General features: G+C 53.0%; 1 protein-coding gene and 1 long non-coding RNA gene across 3 annotated transcripts in view; one reads left to right on the forward strand and one right to left on the reverse strand.

Annotated features, from left to right (window-relative positions):
• Window positions 1-14735: 14735 nt before the first annotated feature.
• On the reverse strand, window positions 14736-15456 carry LOC113621174 (uncharacterized). Of its 2 annotated transcripts, none has more exons than XR_003433094.1 (2): window positions 15245-15456; window positions 14736-14927 (listed from the first exon to the last, which is right to left on the reverse strand). It is a non-coding gene; the product is annotated as an uncharacterized LOC113621174 (long non-coding RNA). The 2 variants fall into 2 exon arrangements; XR_003433095.1 differs by having other exon boundaries at window positions 14736-14930.
• A 116-nt stretch (window positions 15457-15572) lies between these two features.
• Window positions 15573-17007, forward strand: part of TBC1D22A (TBC1 domain family member 22A) — a 313594-nt gene continuing 312159 nt past the window's right edge. The window contains exon 1 of the mRNA XM_027108023.1: window positions 15573-15799. Within this exon, the coding sequence (XP_026963824.1) occupies window positions 15738-15799 (62 nt within the window). The 5' untranslated portion in view covers window positions 15573-15737. The remainder of the gene's footprint in view (window positions 15800-17007) is intronic.

A 17007-nucleotide genomic window follows, 5' to 3' on the forward strand; every position in this document is an offset into this window, starting at 1 on the left:
GATGGCATACCTGGCATGTGCATTTGCCTTTTGATATCCGAGGTCTGTAAAACATAAGAGGAAATTGCAAAGCCTTGGGAGACAGGTGATCTGATTCAGCCACAGGGTGGGGGAGGGCAACGGTCAGTTCCATGAACCGGGGACAGGAGTCAGGGAATGGGCCTGCACCCCAAGTAGAAGGAGAAAGCCTGCTTCTGCCAAACCCAGGCGAATGCAAATAACACCTTCTGGAGGAAAGACGATCTTAAAGATGAAGAATAAACAAACACAATCTGGGTTCAGTCCAGAAGTTCTGCCGCACAAACAAAGAATCTACTATTGAGTCCAAAACAAAACCCCAAAAAGCAAAGGGAAGAAGAATCAGTAGAAACAACATGCATTGCCAGCCCACCTTAGAGGATGATTGAAATCGGCTACTGCAGAACCAAGACAAACCCGGCAGTGATGGCTGGCCGGAGGACATCGTACATGGAAGGACAGGTGGGAAGGAGACCAAATAAAAGGCGAGCTGGAGAGCTGCACCCTCGCGCACACGGTTTGTGTAGCAGAAGACAGAAAAGCAGGGAGGAGGAGGGCATATGAACCATGAACTTAGGGTGTGGGGCTCAGGTCAGGGAATCTGGACCAGCTCTCTCCACCCCCTTGACAGATGGAGACACTGAGACCAGAGAGGGGCAGCAGCCCCTGCAGAAGTCCAGGAAAGCAGCCGTTCCTCTGACTCAGGCTCACTGAGCCCTACTGTGTGCCAGGTACTGGCAGGCGCAGGGACCCAACCCCCGGAGCAGAACTGGGCAAGGGCTCCTGAACCAAGCTCCCTGTGGGCCGAAGCGGGAAGGACGAAGGTCTTCAGAGAGGCATGCCTTTCGCAATCTGCAGAACTCAGCCAGGAAACAGAGGGAAGTCACAAAGCCCTGCAGTGGCAATGATGCCCACCTTTAACTGACAGCCTGCTCTGGGGCAGCCGGGACCCAGTTCACCGCATTCCTTGGAGATAAAGGTAATTGCGCCCGTTTTAGGACAATCTGTCACTCCAGCTGGGAGTTGAGCGCTGCTTTATCTGAGCTAAAACATATGCACGGTCTGTTTCTAAAGGCAGACTCCCATATCAGGAATCAGAGAGTGCCTGTAAGATCTGTTTTTGTTACGGAAACATTCCAAAACTCCTCAGACAACCAAACCGAAAGATAAACAAGAACGCTTTAAACCATTTCTCAGATGCCTTGAAGTCCCAGGGCCCCCGGAGCTCTGTTTTCGTGTCTGGGGTGAGAGGCAGCTCGGGTCCTTTGCTTGCTAGGCTGCCATTCAGGGTGAAGGTGAAGGGACTTGGGCAGACTGTCTAGGTTTAGGGAAATGTCTAAGTCCTGCGTCTTATCCGCCGGACTCCTTACAGGAAACCGCTGTGATTTTGGGAGCTGAGATTAACAATTGCATCGAACCCTGTTAGAAGGATAAATACACCAGGGAAGGAAAGGGCTGTCCAACAAAACTCCTAGAAAATGTTGATCTTCCAGCTTTCACTCAGCAGCCAGAGGGATCCTCTTTAAGTGGAAGTCCAGATTTCTTCCTAATTCCTCCCCTCTGCCCCCAGGAACCCCCCACTCCTGTTCCTGGCTCAGCTCCCCGGGGCAACTGATCTCTCATTTCTTGAACAGCCAAACGTGACCCTGCCTCTGGGCCTTTGCTCAGAGCTTTCTCCTGACCCTGGACCCTCAACTCTCTGCTGGTTGCATGGCTCTGATCTCTCTGCCTTCCAGCCTGCTTAAGTGTCCAATGAGAGTGACTGTCCCATCTGCCCCCTCCCTTAGTCAAGCTCCATCTCCTCCCTCTCTATTTTTCATGAAACATCTATCACCACCTGAGGCTGTTCTAGATATTTCTGTGCTTGTTCATTTAAGGCCCGTCGTCCACGCTGGGATGTGAGCTCCATAAGGCAAGTCTTCGTGCTGGACCCCCAATCGTTATATGTATATAAGATATGAGTACAGGCATGGAAACTATGTGTTGGTTGACCGTGGTTATGAAACTGTGCACCTCAAGTGCACGACTTGAACCAACGTGCCAGGACTCGAACCCAATCAAAACCCAGAATGGGACTTGAGCCCACGCGGCTGGGACTCGAACAAGGCCAAAACCCACAGTCTTCCAATTGAGATCACACACCTGGTTTCAGGACTTAATGAAGCTCATGTTCTTGATGTCTCATCGCAGAAAGAATTCAGTGATAGGTAAGAATTGGATTTATTTAGAGAGAAACACACTCCACAGACAGAGCGTGGGCCACCTCAGAAGGTGAGAAAGGCGCCAGGCTATGGGGTTGTCAGTCTTTAGAGTGGTGGGTGATTTCACAGGCTAATGAGTGGAGGAGTATTCCAGCTCTTTCTGGAAGGGGCGGGGATTTCCAGGAATTGGGCCACCGCCCACCTTAGGGTCAACTTAGAACTGTCATGGCGCCTGTGGGTGCGTCATTTAGCTGTGCTGATGGGTTACAATGAGCGTAAACTGAGGCTCAAGGTGTAGGGGAAGTCAACTTGTCCGCCATCTTGGACCCATTTGGTTCTAATCAGTTTATGTCATGTCCTCGGGCTGTGTCATTCTTTCAAAGGTTGTGCCCTGCCTGCTTCCCTCCTGTTTCAGTTACACAAAGAGTCTTGGATGGATTAAAACACAGATCTCAAAGGTGTATCTCTGGCAGAGGCTGCTCTGGAAACAAAAGTGGAAAGGGTGAAGCTGGGGAGATCAACACCCTTTCCTCCCCTTGGGGCCCCTGGTGACCTGCTCTGTGGCCTAAGATCCTGCTGGAAGGACGACTCGGTGACATCCTCCCGGATCGTCCTGATTATTCACTCCCCATTGTCATTGTACCTCGGGAATTCTGATGGCATCTCCATCTCAGCCTGATCACTACCCACCCCACCCCCCGGGTACACTGGGAAAGCCAGTGTGGAGCCTGAGACCAAGGCTTGCGAGCATGCAGTTTACTCGGGGGAGAGGGCCTGGGCACAGGAGCAGGGACCTGAACCGGTCATGGGGCTGCTGGCCACACATTCACGTGATCACGCTCCATCATGCAGGTTCCAGGAGCCCGGTGGGTCGAGCCTCAGGATTGGCCACCCCACTTTCACCCCCAGGGTCCCCTCCTGACTTCGGGTTTTGCATTTGCAAGAGTCTAGCCATTTTTTTTTTTTTGGCCGTGCCACGTGACTTGCAGGATCTTAGTTCCAGACCAGAGATCGAACCCGTGCCCCCTGCAGTGGAAGGACAGAGTCCCAACCACTAGACCGCCAGGGAAGTCCCGGCCTTTTTCTTCTGGATGTGCCTGGTGTGAGAGAGACCTGGGGCAGAAAGACAGCACCCAGCGCAGCTGAGCCTGGAGGGGGAAGGTTATTTGTCCTGCATCAGCAGGAGTAAAAGGTGGGGGGTGAGGCTATGAAGAGGCATGATAGGTGATGGGCATAGACTGGGAGGTGGATGACGCCAGGGGCCTTGTCTTTTTCATTTTTGTATCCCTGGTGCCCAAACAGAGCCTGGCAAAGTGTAGGTATTCAATAAATATTCGCTGAATGAATGAACGAAAATGCAAGCACAGGAGAGTCAATGGAGAAATTTCGATTTGAGATAAAATTGAGATTAAATCAGGGGTTGCATATAGGAATACTGACTGCGGCAGACCTTAGGGCGCAGTGGAGACTGGGGTACACCAGACAGCACCTTCCCGTCAAAAGGTGACAGGCCCCTCCAGCTCCATGTAGGAACATGAAGCTTCCAAGAGAAGCCAGAAATGCACATTTGTGTGTGTGTGTGTGTGTGTGTGTGTGTGTAACCTTGTGATTTTAAAATATTGGCAACTAATTCCGACCCAAAACATAAAACATTTGTCAGGGCAACAAAGCCCAGATGCAGGCCAGGGACATTCAGAGACCAGCCCATCTGTGACGGCTAACTTAAAACCACAGACGTTAAGCTGGATTTAAAAAGTCATTATTCAACGATAGAGATGGATGAGTACATAGCAGCAGTGAGTAGGTATATATGCCCCAAACGGGGGAGAGAAAACCATAAAGGAGAAGTTTCTAGAGAGGCAAGGAGAAAATAATGGACAGGAATGTACTACATGCAAATGGATTCAGCTGGGATAGGAGCCAGAGCCAATGGAGCCTGGGTGATCACACACAGAGGCCCAGTCTCAGAGTCCAGGGTGCCAGCCCCCCCCCCACCCCCACCGGAAGCAGGAGGGAAGCGGGAGCAGGCGGTCAGCATGTGGGAGCCACAGCCCCAGGCGGGTGGGGGGGTGGGGGTGGAGTGGGAGAGTCTGGGTTAAGCAAAGCATGGACAAAAAATGTTGCCTGCCGTATCAGTAAACAAAGGCTGTTGCTGCCATCAAGCCGCTTGGCCACTGCAGCCTTCCCCGTGGTGCACCCCGAGGGCAGTCAGGATGGAGAAAAATAGGATACTGGCCCCAGGTAGCTGAGGTGCAGATCAAAGGAGTGATTTCAATGAGCCCAGACTCTTGCATCTTCCATACATAGAAAAGTGCTACATTCATTAACTTAAGATGTCTGGTTTTCTTTAATCAACAGTAATCTTTTGATGTTTGACTACCTTCGTTTTTTGTTTTTGCTTTTTTGCAAAACCTCCTGTATAGCCTGGCTTCTCCCTTACCTCAGTCCTTGGAACAGTCCCTCAGAGCTACCTGAGAGGCTGTCTTCTGGGCTTAAGTCCTCAGTCAGCCCACCGAATAAAACTTAATTCCCAGCTTTTAGGTTGTGCTTTTTTTTTCTTCCCAGTGGACAAAAGTAACAGGGTCACGGGGGCCCAGAGAAAGTTGCTGGCTAAGGGTGGCGGGGCCCCGTCCCACATCTAGGTCACATCCTATGGCCTAGCTTTGCTTTTTTAGTGACAGCTTCACTGAGATACAGTTCACGTACATATAATTCACTCGTGTAGAGTATACAGTCCACTGTTTATTAGCATATTTATCATAATCAATTTTAGGACATTTTCATCACCCATAAAGAAACCTCTGTCGACCGAAGAAAATGCACAACCTAAAAATCAGACATCAAAAGTCAGACATCAGGGCTTCCCTGGTGGCGCAGTGGTTGAGCGTCCACCTAACGATGCAGGGGACATGGGTTCGTGCCCTGGTCCGGGAGGATCCCACATGCGACGGAGTAGCTGGGCCCGTGGGCCATGGCCGCTGAGCCTGCGCGTCCGGAGCCTGTGCTTCGCAACGGGAGAGGCCACAACAGTAAGAGGCCCGCATACCGCAAAAAAAAAAAAAGTCAGACATCAAAAGATTACTGCTAATTAAAGAAAACCAGACATCTAAGTTAATGAATTTAGCACTTTTCTATGTATGGGAAGATACAAGAGTCTGGGCTCATTGAAATCACCCCTTTGATAGGCACCTTAGCTATCTAGGGCCAGTGTCCTGATTTTCTCCATCCTGAATCCCCTCGGGGTGCACCTAGGGGGGTGGGGTGGCAGCTGCAGCGGCTGAGAGCTTGATGGTCACAGCATCCTGGTGACATTCTTTGTCCACACCTCCTACCCCTCAGCAGTCACTTCCTTCCCTTCCCTACCTCCAGCCTTAGGCAAACACTAATCTACTTTCAGTCTCTTACGAATTTGCCTATTCCGGATATTTCATACAAATGGAATCATATAATATGTGGCCTTTTGTGACTGGCTTCTTTCACCTTGAGTAACGTTTTCAAGATTCATCATGTTGTAGCCTGTGTCGGTGCTCCATTCTTTTTTTCTTTTTGCCTGCGTTGGGTCTTTGTTGCTGCGCGCGGGCTTTCTCTAGTTGCGGCGATCGGGGGCTACTCTTTGTTGCAGTGCGTGGGCTTCTCGTTGAGGTGGCTTCTCTTGTTACAGAGCACAAGCTCTAGGTGCGCGGGCTGCAGTAGTTGTGGCTCGCGGGCTCTAGAGAGCAGGCTCAGTAGTTGTGGCTCACGGGCTCAGTAGTTGTGGCGCACGGGCTTAGTTGCTCTGCGGCATGTGGGATCTTCCCGGACCAGGGCTCGAACCCGTGTCCCCTGCATTGGCAGGCGGACTCCAAACCACTGGAAGCCCAATGCGTGCCTTTTTGATTATGGCCATCCTAGTGGGTGTGAAAGCATATCTCATCCTGAGTCAGCCTGGGTCAGCCTGGCTTTATCAGTAATAAAGCGGACAATTTTTTTTTTTTTTTTTTTTGCAGTACGCGGGCCTCTCACTGTTGTGGCCTCTCCCGTTGCGGAGCACAGGCTCCGGACGCGCAGGCCCAGCGACCATGGCTCACGGGGCCAGCCGCTCCGCGGCATGTGGGATCTTCCCGGACCGGGGCACGAACCCATGTCCCCTGCATCGGCAGGCGGACTCTCAACCACTGCGCCACCAGGGAAGCCCTTTTTTTTTTTTTAAAGCTGACAGTTTGACCTCTGTTTGACTTCCGTGTCCTGTCTCTCACTTGGTTCAGACACAGGAGATGAGGGGAGAGGAGCTGGGGGAGCTCTGGGGGCTCGGCAGTATGTGGGTCCTGGCGTCCAGGATGGCGGGGTGCCGGAGGGGGCCCGGGGGCAGGGCTCAGGAAGGCGGGCGCCACCTCTGTGGGTGGTTAGCGTGAGGAAGCTCAGACAGATTCCTCCTCTGGGGGAAACACGCCCAGTCTCTCTTCCCAATTTCTGCCCTCGGGCTCCTCATCCGTCCCACCTGGGCGGCCTGTGGGTGCGGTGACTCAGGCCCGTCTCGGCTCCCACAGGCCCTGCCAGGCCATGGGCAGGACGCCCGGCCTGGTGGACGCAGGGTGTGGCCGAGGCAGGCAGCCGTAGAGGAGCGTCTGGGGTCAGTGGCTGACAGCGGTGACCGAGGAAATGAGGAAGCAGGGGCGCGGGCAGGGAGGGGGCGTGGCCGCACTTGGCCAGGCTTGACAGGCGCTCAGTACCCCGCCTTGGCCGGGAGCCCAGAGCGGGGATGCTGGGATGCAGGGCGATGTGGAGCTGAGGGCCCAGCAGGCTGCCCTTCAGCAGCTCAGCAGCTCCCCTTCACTCTCCCTCCCTCCCTGCCCCCACTTCTTCCTTCCAGCTCCCTCCCTTCTCCCTTGATCTTAAGAAGAACCCTGTGAGGCACGAGGGTGGGGATTATGACACCATTTTATAGACCGGGAAGGCGAGGCCCAAGAGAACTGGGACTTGCTCAGGCATCTTCCCCCCTCCCTCCCTTCCCTGTCCTAGCAAGCCACCTTCTGCCCAAGGGGAGATGCTTCTTCTAGACTGGTATTTATAAGCCGTGGAGCCTGGTTGGGGAGCAAGACCTCTCCCTTTGAGCAAATCCTGCCATGGCCAAGATTTACTGGGCCTCGGAGAAAGGGATGAAAGTGTTCCAGGCCCTACGCAGCCCATCTGGGACAGGGTAGGGGGGCACCAGAAAGCCCCCGAGTCCCCGCAGCCCGAGCGATGGGGACGGAGCAGAGCTGGCGTGCACAGACAGCGCGCCGCAGGAGCTCACCAACTGCAGCCAAGAGGGGCGCAGAGGAGGCACCGCAGGCGGCATTGGGGCCCAGAGAGTGTTGCCAGGCCCATCAGCTGGGAGGGCGCCTGGCATCATGGACTCCTGCCAGAGACCCATCTCTGCCCACCTTTGCTGGCCTGGGCTTCTGCCCTCCCGGCCACCACCCTCCACATGCTGCCTAGTGTTAAAGGCCAGGGTGGGTTGTGTCCAGCCTTGGGCTCCGGGGCTGCCCCTATGCCAGGGACACAGAGCAGGTTGCTGGACCTGGGAAGACAGGGAGGATTTTGGTAAGGGCGCCCGGAACTCTGTCCAGGCATCTCACTTCAAATATGGACGCATTCCTCCTGACCAGGTACCACCCCAAGCAGCCTCATAGGCTCCTTACTTCTGCCCCCGGCTTATCCCTGGCCTGCCGGGTGGCCCAAATCTTTACTTCCTTCTGCGCCATCTAGAGACGGCTGGAAAATGCTGCACCGAGGACATTAGCCTCCAGCAGAATCTCTTTGCTTCCCCGGGTCTGGGAAGATCTGGAGGCTGGGTGTGGAGGGGGAGGGATGGACGTGGGAAGCCAGGGGAGAGCTGGGAAGGACTGTGCCTGCTTTGCTCCAGGAGGTGGACCGGGGATTCCTGCACAGAGGCCCGCCCTGGGGCTGTCCCCTGGGGCTCCTCTCCTCCACCCCAGGTCCAGTCTGCGCCCTGCCCAGCCCTGCCCTGGGACATGCAGTGATGGAGGGACTGAAGTGTGCAGAAGTCCCTTGGGTGGTGCTATAGGGTCCCTTCACAGCAGCTGTGCCCTGGGGCTGCCTACAGATCTATCACTAGTGAGCCTAACTGCCCCAGAAGGGCTGGTCCCCAGCCGCCTGCGATGTCCCAGGGGGATCTGGCTGGGCAGCCACTGCCCTCCTCTGGGAGAACCAGTCACACCTGCAGGTCATCCAGGAAGCGGGAGGATGGCGAGGAGTGGCCAGTGCAGACCCCACGGTGCATCCCTAAGCCTTGGGGCTTGTTGCTGGAATCACAGAACTGGGCGGATGAAGACTGGATTCTGGAATTTTAGTTTTGTTCTGGGCCACTAAGCATCTGGATGTAAAGGACAGCAACAACACTGCCCTGCTCCCAGTGCCCTCAGAGCGTTTTGTGCCTGTCTAGGCTCTTCTTCCGACTGCCTTTCCTCCCCGTGTATCTGATCAGATTGAAGTTTCTGGAGTGTAACGTTCACCCCAATCTTGGATCTGGGAGGCAGACTCATCAGCCCACCAGCCTCTCCCAGCCTCCGCCTTCCTCTGGGGGTGTGGGAGTACTGGAGGGAGCGCCGTGCAGGGCGTCAGCCTCTCCACAGCCGTGCATTCAACCAGCAAATGTTCTGAGCAGCTGCAGCGAGCAAGGGTGGGCTCAGACACTGCTTGGGGAACGGCGTCCAGACCGCACCTCTTTCGGAGAGATAGTGAGCAACCCAGGTGTGACACGGGAACACTCCCATTGGCTGGCGCAGAGAGCAGGACAGCAGGGCAGGCAGGAGGGTGGAGGAGGTGTTTTTTTGCAGGTTAGCAGGATATAGGTGACAGTTACTTATTTTTGGCTATAAAACATTACGTAGAAATAGAGCAGTTTATAGCAGGGGTCTTCCTACTTTATTTTCCCTGTCTATCGGTAAAAAAAAATTTGAACACAAATCCCAGTAAGTGCAGAGTAAGGCTACCCTCCTTTACCAAGTGATGGCTTAAGGAAGAGCGGGCAGCTAAGTCTCAGCTGGGCGGTGCAGGCATTCTCCTGGCCACTGTGATGGGTTCAGGGATGGCGCCATTGGAGTGAAGCCCTGGGAAACAGAACTCTCTCTCACTCCCCTGGCTGTGAACAAGGACTCCTGTGGCCATGGTGGCTGCTGGCAGCCAAGCTGTGACTACGAGGGAAGCCAGCCTGAGACCAAGTCTGCCCACAAAGGGGGACAGAATCCAGACCACTGCAGAGAAATGGGTCTGCAGCCCGCATTGGACCGTGTCAAAAGCCTTTCTCGTACTTGGACTTTCTAGGCACTGAACCAATCAATCCCCTTTAGTGTTTAAATCAGCTGAATCATGTTTTCTTCATCCGGAAACATCTTAACTGACCCAATGACCTTCTAGAATTTTTTTTTGGGTCTACACGTTCAACTTTTTCCAATAAAACTTGTAACCTGACTCTCAACACTTAACAATAAATTGTGAACCTCGTTAAAAAAAATGAAGATGGAGGTCACCATTTTTAATGGCTGTACTGTGTTACACTGGTTGTCTCATAATTCATTTAACCCGTTTCATTTGCAGCGGGACATTGAGATTGTTTCCAACTTTTTACTGTTTTCAGTAACGTCAGAGCACGTACGTATCTTCGTTCATTTGTCCAACCATTTCCTCAGGATAAATTCCTGGGAGAGTAGTTGGAGCATCAGAGCATATGTGTGCGCACAGGGCTTTTGCTTCATCTTGTGAACTTGTACTTCGCCTGACGGACACCCACCTGTTTACACTCCCACCAACACCACTTCCTGGCCCTGTGATTCACATCATCCTTTCCATCTTTGCCGGTCTATTGATAAGTGGTGTTTATTTTTTTACTTAAAAAACTACTAAAAAGTCCCATTTTCAGGTTTCCCTGGTGGCACAGTAGTTAAGAACCCGCCTGCCAATGCAGGGGACATGGGTTCGAGCCCTGGTCCGGGAAGATCCCACATGCCGCGGAGCAACTAAACCCGTGTACCACAGCTACTGAGCCTGCGTGCCACAACTACTGAAGCCTGTGAGCCTAGAGCTTGTGCTCCACAACAAGAGAAGCCACCGCAATGAGAAGCCTGTGCACTGCAACGAAGAGTAGCCCCCGCTCGCTGCAACTAGAGAAAGCCTGCGCGCAGCAACAAAGACCCAACACAGCCAAAAAAAAAAAAGTCCCATTTTCATTTGTTCATTTACCGCTTGTATTTCCTCTTTGAATATGTCCTTTGATGTATATATTTAAAATATATACTTAATTACGAAATCAGGCTGTTCCCCCTTGGGGTCTTCTACTTCCTCATTTATAAGATTTCCGTGTATTAATACTGTTATCAGACATGGCATATATTTTGTCCAATTAACAATGTAATGACAAACCAAGCAGCACATTTAGGTCGTCAAATCAGTTTCTGTCAGATGGCCCCTGCTGTAGGTGGTGCTGGTACGGCAGGAGGTGCTGAGGTCTCTCCCCAGCGCCCAGGCCACGCCTCCACGGCTAGCTACAAAGGGGCATGCTCACTGACCAGGCTGCTGTGGCATTTCCAGGCCACACGGATTGGTTCAGGAGTGGCAGGTAGGTGATCCAAGCGAGCCAGCAGGTGCCCCGTGGCCACGTGGAATGAGGCTCACAGTATGTTATAAAGCAGCTTACATAGTCTGGAGGCAGTGAGTGTTTATTCTTCACAGTGATTGGTTACAATTTTGTTAAATGAAAGGAACTGGTTAGTGGTTTCCTCATATCAATTTTGGGGAACAATTTAAGTTTCGCTTATGATTCGCAGAAGAATAAACAAGAAGTGACCCAGGTCACGTTCGCCTCGCTTGTCTTGGAAAATAAGCTAAATTGAGCTTTGCTTGTGTGACTAAACTGGTTTTGTCTGCTCAGGGAATTTTCTGGTCTGGTCTCCGTTTGTGTATGATTGGAACACATGTATCCCGTGTGTGGGTCTCAGACTGTTCGATGCATCCACAGGAAACCGTGCACAGCCTTGCACTGGCCCAAGGGTCCCACTTTACAGCCGAGGAGGTGGTGGTAGTGAGCACATGGCTCCGCGCCCCCCCAAGGCTGCGCCCTGACAGAGCGATGAAACCTGGGGTGCCGCCCTTCAAGACGTGGTGTCGGCCCTGCATGGTGCCATGGCCCCTCCAAGTGAAGGCGTGGGTGCAGGAGCCAGGGGTGGGAGCAGGGGGCCCCGACTGTCATCACTCTCAGGGGAGTTTGTGTTTCCTGTTCTCACCATTCTGGCCTCTTCTAGAGGTCCCGAATCCCGGAGTGGGAATGCTTTCAGAAAAGGACACAGCGAGAGTCTCCCTGAACTTTAAGTTCACTCACTGGGGGCTCCTTGTGCCAGGAAACTAGCAAGCAAGGAGAGGGGTCTCCTCACCGTGGGGGAGGCAGGGGTGCTCCTGTGTGGTGAGGGCAGCAAGGTCACGTGTGGCACCTACAGGAGCCACTGGGGCGTTTCTCTGACCAGCATTAATGGCATGCGGGCAAGTAGAGCAGCCACGGCCTGAGGGGGGCACCGTCAGTGGCCAGCGGCTCCGAGGCCTCTAAGATGAGGGCCTGGATCACTCCAACAGGGAAGTGACCTAGAGCAGCAGAGGTGCTACCAGGTAGGGGCAGGGTTAGTGTTGGCAGCGGGAGGACGTCTACAACAGGTGATGGTGGAGGGACGGTGACTGCTGTGGCTCCAGGATCACGTCGTCAACCTTCCTCTTGGAAGTTTATCCAGAAAAGGGACCAACCAGAATCCTGGAGATGTCTTCCTAGACGGTGAACTTACGTGAAGCCAGCAGATCTGCGTGCGGCAGAGGACGGGCTGCCACAGACGCGCTTGCGTCACACGGCCCAGACTCCTCCTGGAAGACCAAGGCTCTCATTCCCCTCAGTTGCTGGCAGCGTTGGCTGCTGATGGCTTGGAGATAAGCGCCTCCTTGGGACCTGACCTCGGCAGAAGGTACTTCCTCTCCCGAGGTTACGCACCTTCTCAGGGGGCAGCCCACATTCAGTGCCTCGTCCATGCAGCTGTGCAAAGGCTCCACCGGCTCATCTCAAGACATCTCTGGGGGCCATCCTTCAGGGTTGGCCCCATGTTCCACTGTAGCCCCTCCCAGTTTAACTTCTCCCCAGTAAGCCATCTGCATGGAAATATCTGCCTCACAATCTGCTTCCTGGGGAACCCAGCCTGCACCACAGATCTTGCCATCCTTAACCCCCACCTGTTAGGCAGCACCCAGTTTTCTCTTGTCCCCTGGCTTCGGCAACGACGTTCCCGGTTGCATTTTGTCCCGTCATAGCTACTCAACGTGAAACAATAGCTACAAACGTATCAGTGGACCTGACTCCTCCAAGCCTCAGCGCTGTTCCTTCATTACTGCAGCATTTATGCTTGCCTTTTCCAAAAAGCGCTTGAGGTAGCTCAGTGCATAACAGGGTGAGAGTTCCGTAATTACATTTTCATGTATTATGAAACAATTTATACATGCAAAAAGTCATAAAGAATAAAACAAACACCTGAACACAGTCCATCTGCCTTAAGAAATAAAGCATAAAACAACTGAACTCTCTGTAAATTCCTCACTGATCAAAGTCCCCACCAACACCCAGAGGCAACCACACTCCTGAATTTAGCTTTTAGTATTTTTTTACTCTAAAAAAAGGGAATTAAGTGGTATCATACTACATGCATTCACATTCAACTTTTTTTCACTCATCATTGCTTGTGAAATCCATTCATGTGGACATGTAGGTAACATTCATTTTTACTATCCTATAGCATTCTCCAGAAAACTACGTGTAATTGATCAGTTTTCCCTAGGAGCAACATTGCAATGAACCTGTCTTTGCACACAGGCGAGTGGCTCTAGGGTACACACCTGGCTTGTAAGGTATGCGCACCTTTAACTACAAGAAGTTGCTAGACGGCTGTCCAAAGTGACTGGATGAACTTATGCTCCCACCGGCAGTGAATCGGTGCACTGATTTATGCACTGCTCATAAGTCCACACCCTCATCGATTTTGGCACTGAGAGATTTTTAAATCGTTTGTTAAGCGTGAAATGGTATGTCTGTGGTTTTTACAGTAGCCTGAATCTCAGTGAAAGGAAGCCTCTTATGAAGGCTCACTCATTCACTCTCTGTGCTCACGCACACGTCCTGTTTGACTCCTGCGTGGGTCCCGTTCCTCAACTCTACCTCTGCAGGACTCCGGCTTACACGACTGGCCTTCTTCCAGATACTCCCTCACATCCATCTCTACCACACACCCCCGCCTGAACCCATTTCTGGAGATTCCTACTTGACTATGTTTTTTGATTACATCGCTCTTGATGCTGACCTATGCCCGCCCCACCGGTCTTGGGACTTCGCCCTGGCCTGTCCTCCCCTGTGTAACCCCGTCTCCTCACCTGGAGACCAATATGTCCTCTAACCTAGTGCTTGGCTGAGGCCTGACCTCACCAACCATAAACCTGGCTGCAAACAGGCGCACTGCTTGCTTTGAGGTTTCCGTCGGTGGTACTAGTAATCCTTTGCTCCGATAGTCTTGAAGCCTTCGAGTCAATCTTAGTCTCCCTGTAACTAACTCCCTCCCCTAAGAGACAGGAGACAGGAAAGCATTAGGTAAGCTATGGGGAGCAACCAAACCTAAGATGTTATAATTACATCCAATCAGTCGCTCGCTGACTGCTGTCAATCTTCCCTTTCTAAATGCTACTATCTTAGTTCTGCTGCGACCCCACTCACTGATTCTTGCAAGAAGCTAAATTGAGCTGGGGAAAATCCCCTGTCGGCAAGGCATCCCTGAGGCTGTCAGGAGCTGATCACTGAGGAAGGCCTCTGGGGAGGCCCCCGGGCCGTATACTGGGAAGAGATCCCTGGGGCCTTCCTGAGCCCCACTAGCCAAGGATCCCAGGAGGCTTCCTGAGGCTATGTCCAGGAAGGGGTCCCTAAGGTCCACTGAGGCTTTATCAGGACATCTCTGGAGATTCACTGAGGTCATGAAAGGACAGGATGCCGGGACAGTTCCTCAGGCTGTGCAGCATCGTAGCCCTGAGTGTCTACTGAGGTTCTGTCAGCAGGGGATTCCCCAAGGACCCACTGCAATCACCTCAGGGAGAGTCTGTGGCTGTGACAGAAGGGGATCCCTGGAGAGCTCCCATGGTTGTCATCCGTTTAACAAACGCTTACTGTGTTAGCTGTAGAAGCAGAAGACACAGGTCTCACCCGCCCAGCTGTATCTTGCAGTACCCTACGGGCTCCGTGGGAGGAAAGACAGGCAGTAAATGTTCCAGGGCAGGGACAAGGGCTGTGGGAAGCCTCTGCTACTACAAATAGAAAACTCAGTGTTGCAAGGAATCTGAGAGAGCCACGCACTCTGCTCTGAGGGCCGGGGGTGGCCTTTACTGAGGCGCTGGTTGGCATACGACTGAGATAATACACGTAAAGTACCTAGCACAATACCCTGCGTACAGCAAGTACTACATCAGTGTTACTTATCATAAGTGAGGAGGCACGGAAAACTTTAATCAGAAAATATCATCAAGAACTGGCACGCGTCTGTCAAGCGGCTCCCGAAAGCCGCACTGCGCTCCCTTCTGAAATGCCGGTCCCTGACCTCTCGGGTTACGTCTACCGCCGACAGAAATATAATGCAGCCACATACGTAACTTCTAATTTTCTGGTAGCTACTTTGAAAAACAGGAATGTGAAAATAATTTTAGCAATACATTTATTGAATCCAATACACAAAATATTTTACTTCAACATGTACTCAACATAAAAATCAGCGTCATCATTCCTTCTTTGGTACTTAAGTCCTGGGTGTATTTTACCTGCACGTTTCAAGCGCCGATAGCCGCCCGCGGCCAAGGCTCCGGTGGGGGAATCTTCACGCTTCAGCCGAAGCCTGCCAACCCCCTCCTTCCCCGACCCACCTGCCCCCTCCCCGGACCCCACCACCCGTGCCCCTCACAAGCCCCGACCACTTCCTCATGGTTCTCACCTGGCTGCACTGACTGCAGCGGTAAGTCAGCCACTTGGTATTTACCGATCCCTAGCAGTGCGGGCGACAGACACCTCCTCGACCACCACCCGCAGCGGGGTGCTTTCGGTCTCCGCGTCGCCTCGCCCTCGGGTTAGGACCATTGTCCTGCCGCTTCGCGCAGTAGGAGAACCCTGGGCCGGACACCAGGCCTAAGAAGAGGACAGTTAGAAGGACGACCCGGCAGCTGCGCTTCCTCCGCGGCACCGCCCCTTAGACGCCTTTTAGTGACGTCAGGCTCCCCCGCGTCCATCACGCGCGCCTGGGTCGGAGGCGGGACGTCCGGGTGCGCGCAGATACAACTTCCGGAGGGAGGCGGAAGAGCCTCTCGGCTCTACTCTCTGGAATCCCGGGATCAGTGAGGGGGCCACCCGGGGTACAGGAAAGGGCCGCCGGGGCGGGTTGGCCGCCCTCGGGGTGTCGGGGCTGCGGGTCTGAGGGATGAGGAGAGGCCATGGCCAGCGACGGGGCCAGGAAGCAGTTCTGGAAGCGCAGCAACAGCAAGGTCCCGGGCAGGTGGGTGTGACGGGGACCCGGGTCGGGGTCAGAGGTCAGAGGTCAGGTGGGCGCTTCTGCCCGCTGGGCTGCGGTGGAGTCGGGGTCTGGGGAGGGGTGACCTGGGCTCTGAGGAGACTGCTCGGGGTGTCCTGGGGGTCGGATCGTGGAGTCTGGGAGGTGACAGTGGCTGCACGTAGGAGCGAGGCCAGAAAGGAGGAGGAGCTGCCGGCAGGCTTGTCCCGAGACCGGCAGGCTCTCTTCTGCGAAACTCCTCGGCCCCCTGGGGAAGCTGCAAGGAACCCACTCTTCTCCAGCCGCGAGGAGTTGGTGGAGTGAGGAAAGTGGCCGGGGCAGTCTGCGTCCGCTGGCGAGCTCGGTTTCTGCAGGGGGCGTGGTGGTTTTGACCCATTTGATTGGCGTTCTCGTTCTCTCCTGGGTTGCTGCTTTTGCCCTGGGCGAGGAAGAATACTTGAGGCTCCCTGTGGATTTCCATGTTCCCACTTTCTGGCTTCAAAGCCAACTCCTGTCTTGAGTCAGCAGCAGGAAGCAAATTTTTTTTTTTTTTTTTTTTTTTTTTTTTAGTAAGTGCCTGCAGCGACCTGGGTGCAACCTGGAAGCTGTACAACTCCAAAGTCCTCCTCTGATTGATGTGTCACCCAGCACAGCCAGGGCCCTAGGAAACATGGGAGACATGACGGGGAAAACACCTAGGATAAAATCAGCTGCTGGTGAAAATAGATTAGAGACAAACAAACTACAAGATTTCTACACACTGTTCAGTTTGGAAACTAAAGTCTGAGATACTGAAACTTAAGAATTGTGGTCTTAACTCCAAGTAGAATCATTCATAAGCACAGTTTATTCGTAAGCGTTGCATAGTAAACACTATTGTTTGAGTGATAGAATTGTAAACTTTGGAATGCACTGTGTCGAGTCAGAAAGGTTTAATTTTCAGACTGGTCTGGGAGTTAGCAGTATGAGTTCCTGACTGCTCAGAAAAGCGACTTTGGAGGGGGTCACTGAAGTTGGCCAGGCACCCTATTTTACTCTGTAGGACGGTGGGTTTTTTTTTCCTTTAAATAAATAAATTTATTTATTTATATTTTATTTTCGGCTGTGTTGGGTCTTTGTTGCTGTGCACAGCCTTTCTCTAGTTGCGGCGAGCGGGGGCTACTCTTCGTTGTGGTGTGTCACTTCTCATTGCGGTGGCTTCTCTTGTTGTGGAG

The sequence above is a fragment of the Aethalodelphis obliquidens genome, unplaced genomic scaffold (assembly GCF_003676395.1).
Source record: "Aethalodelphis obliquidens isolate GAN/ISIS:26980383/991018 unplaced genomic scaffold, ASM367639v1 scaffold8, whole genome shotgun sequence".
Lineage (NCBI taxonomy): Eukaryota > Metazoa > Chordata > Mammalia > Artiodactyla > Delphinidae > Aethalodelphis > Aethalodelphis obliquidens.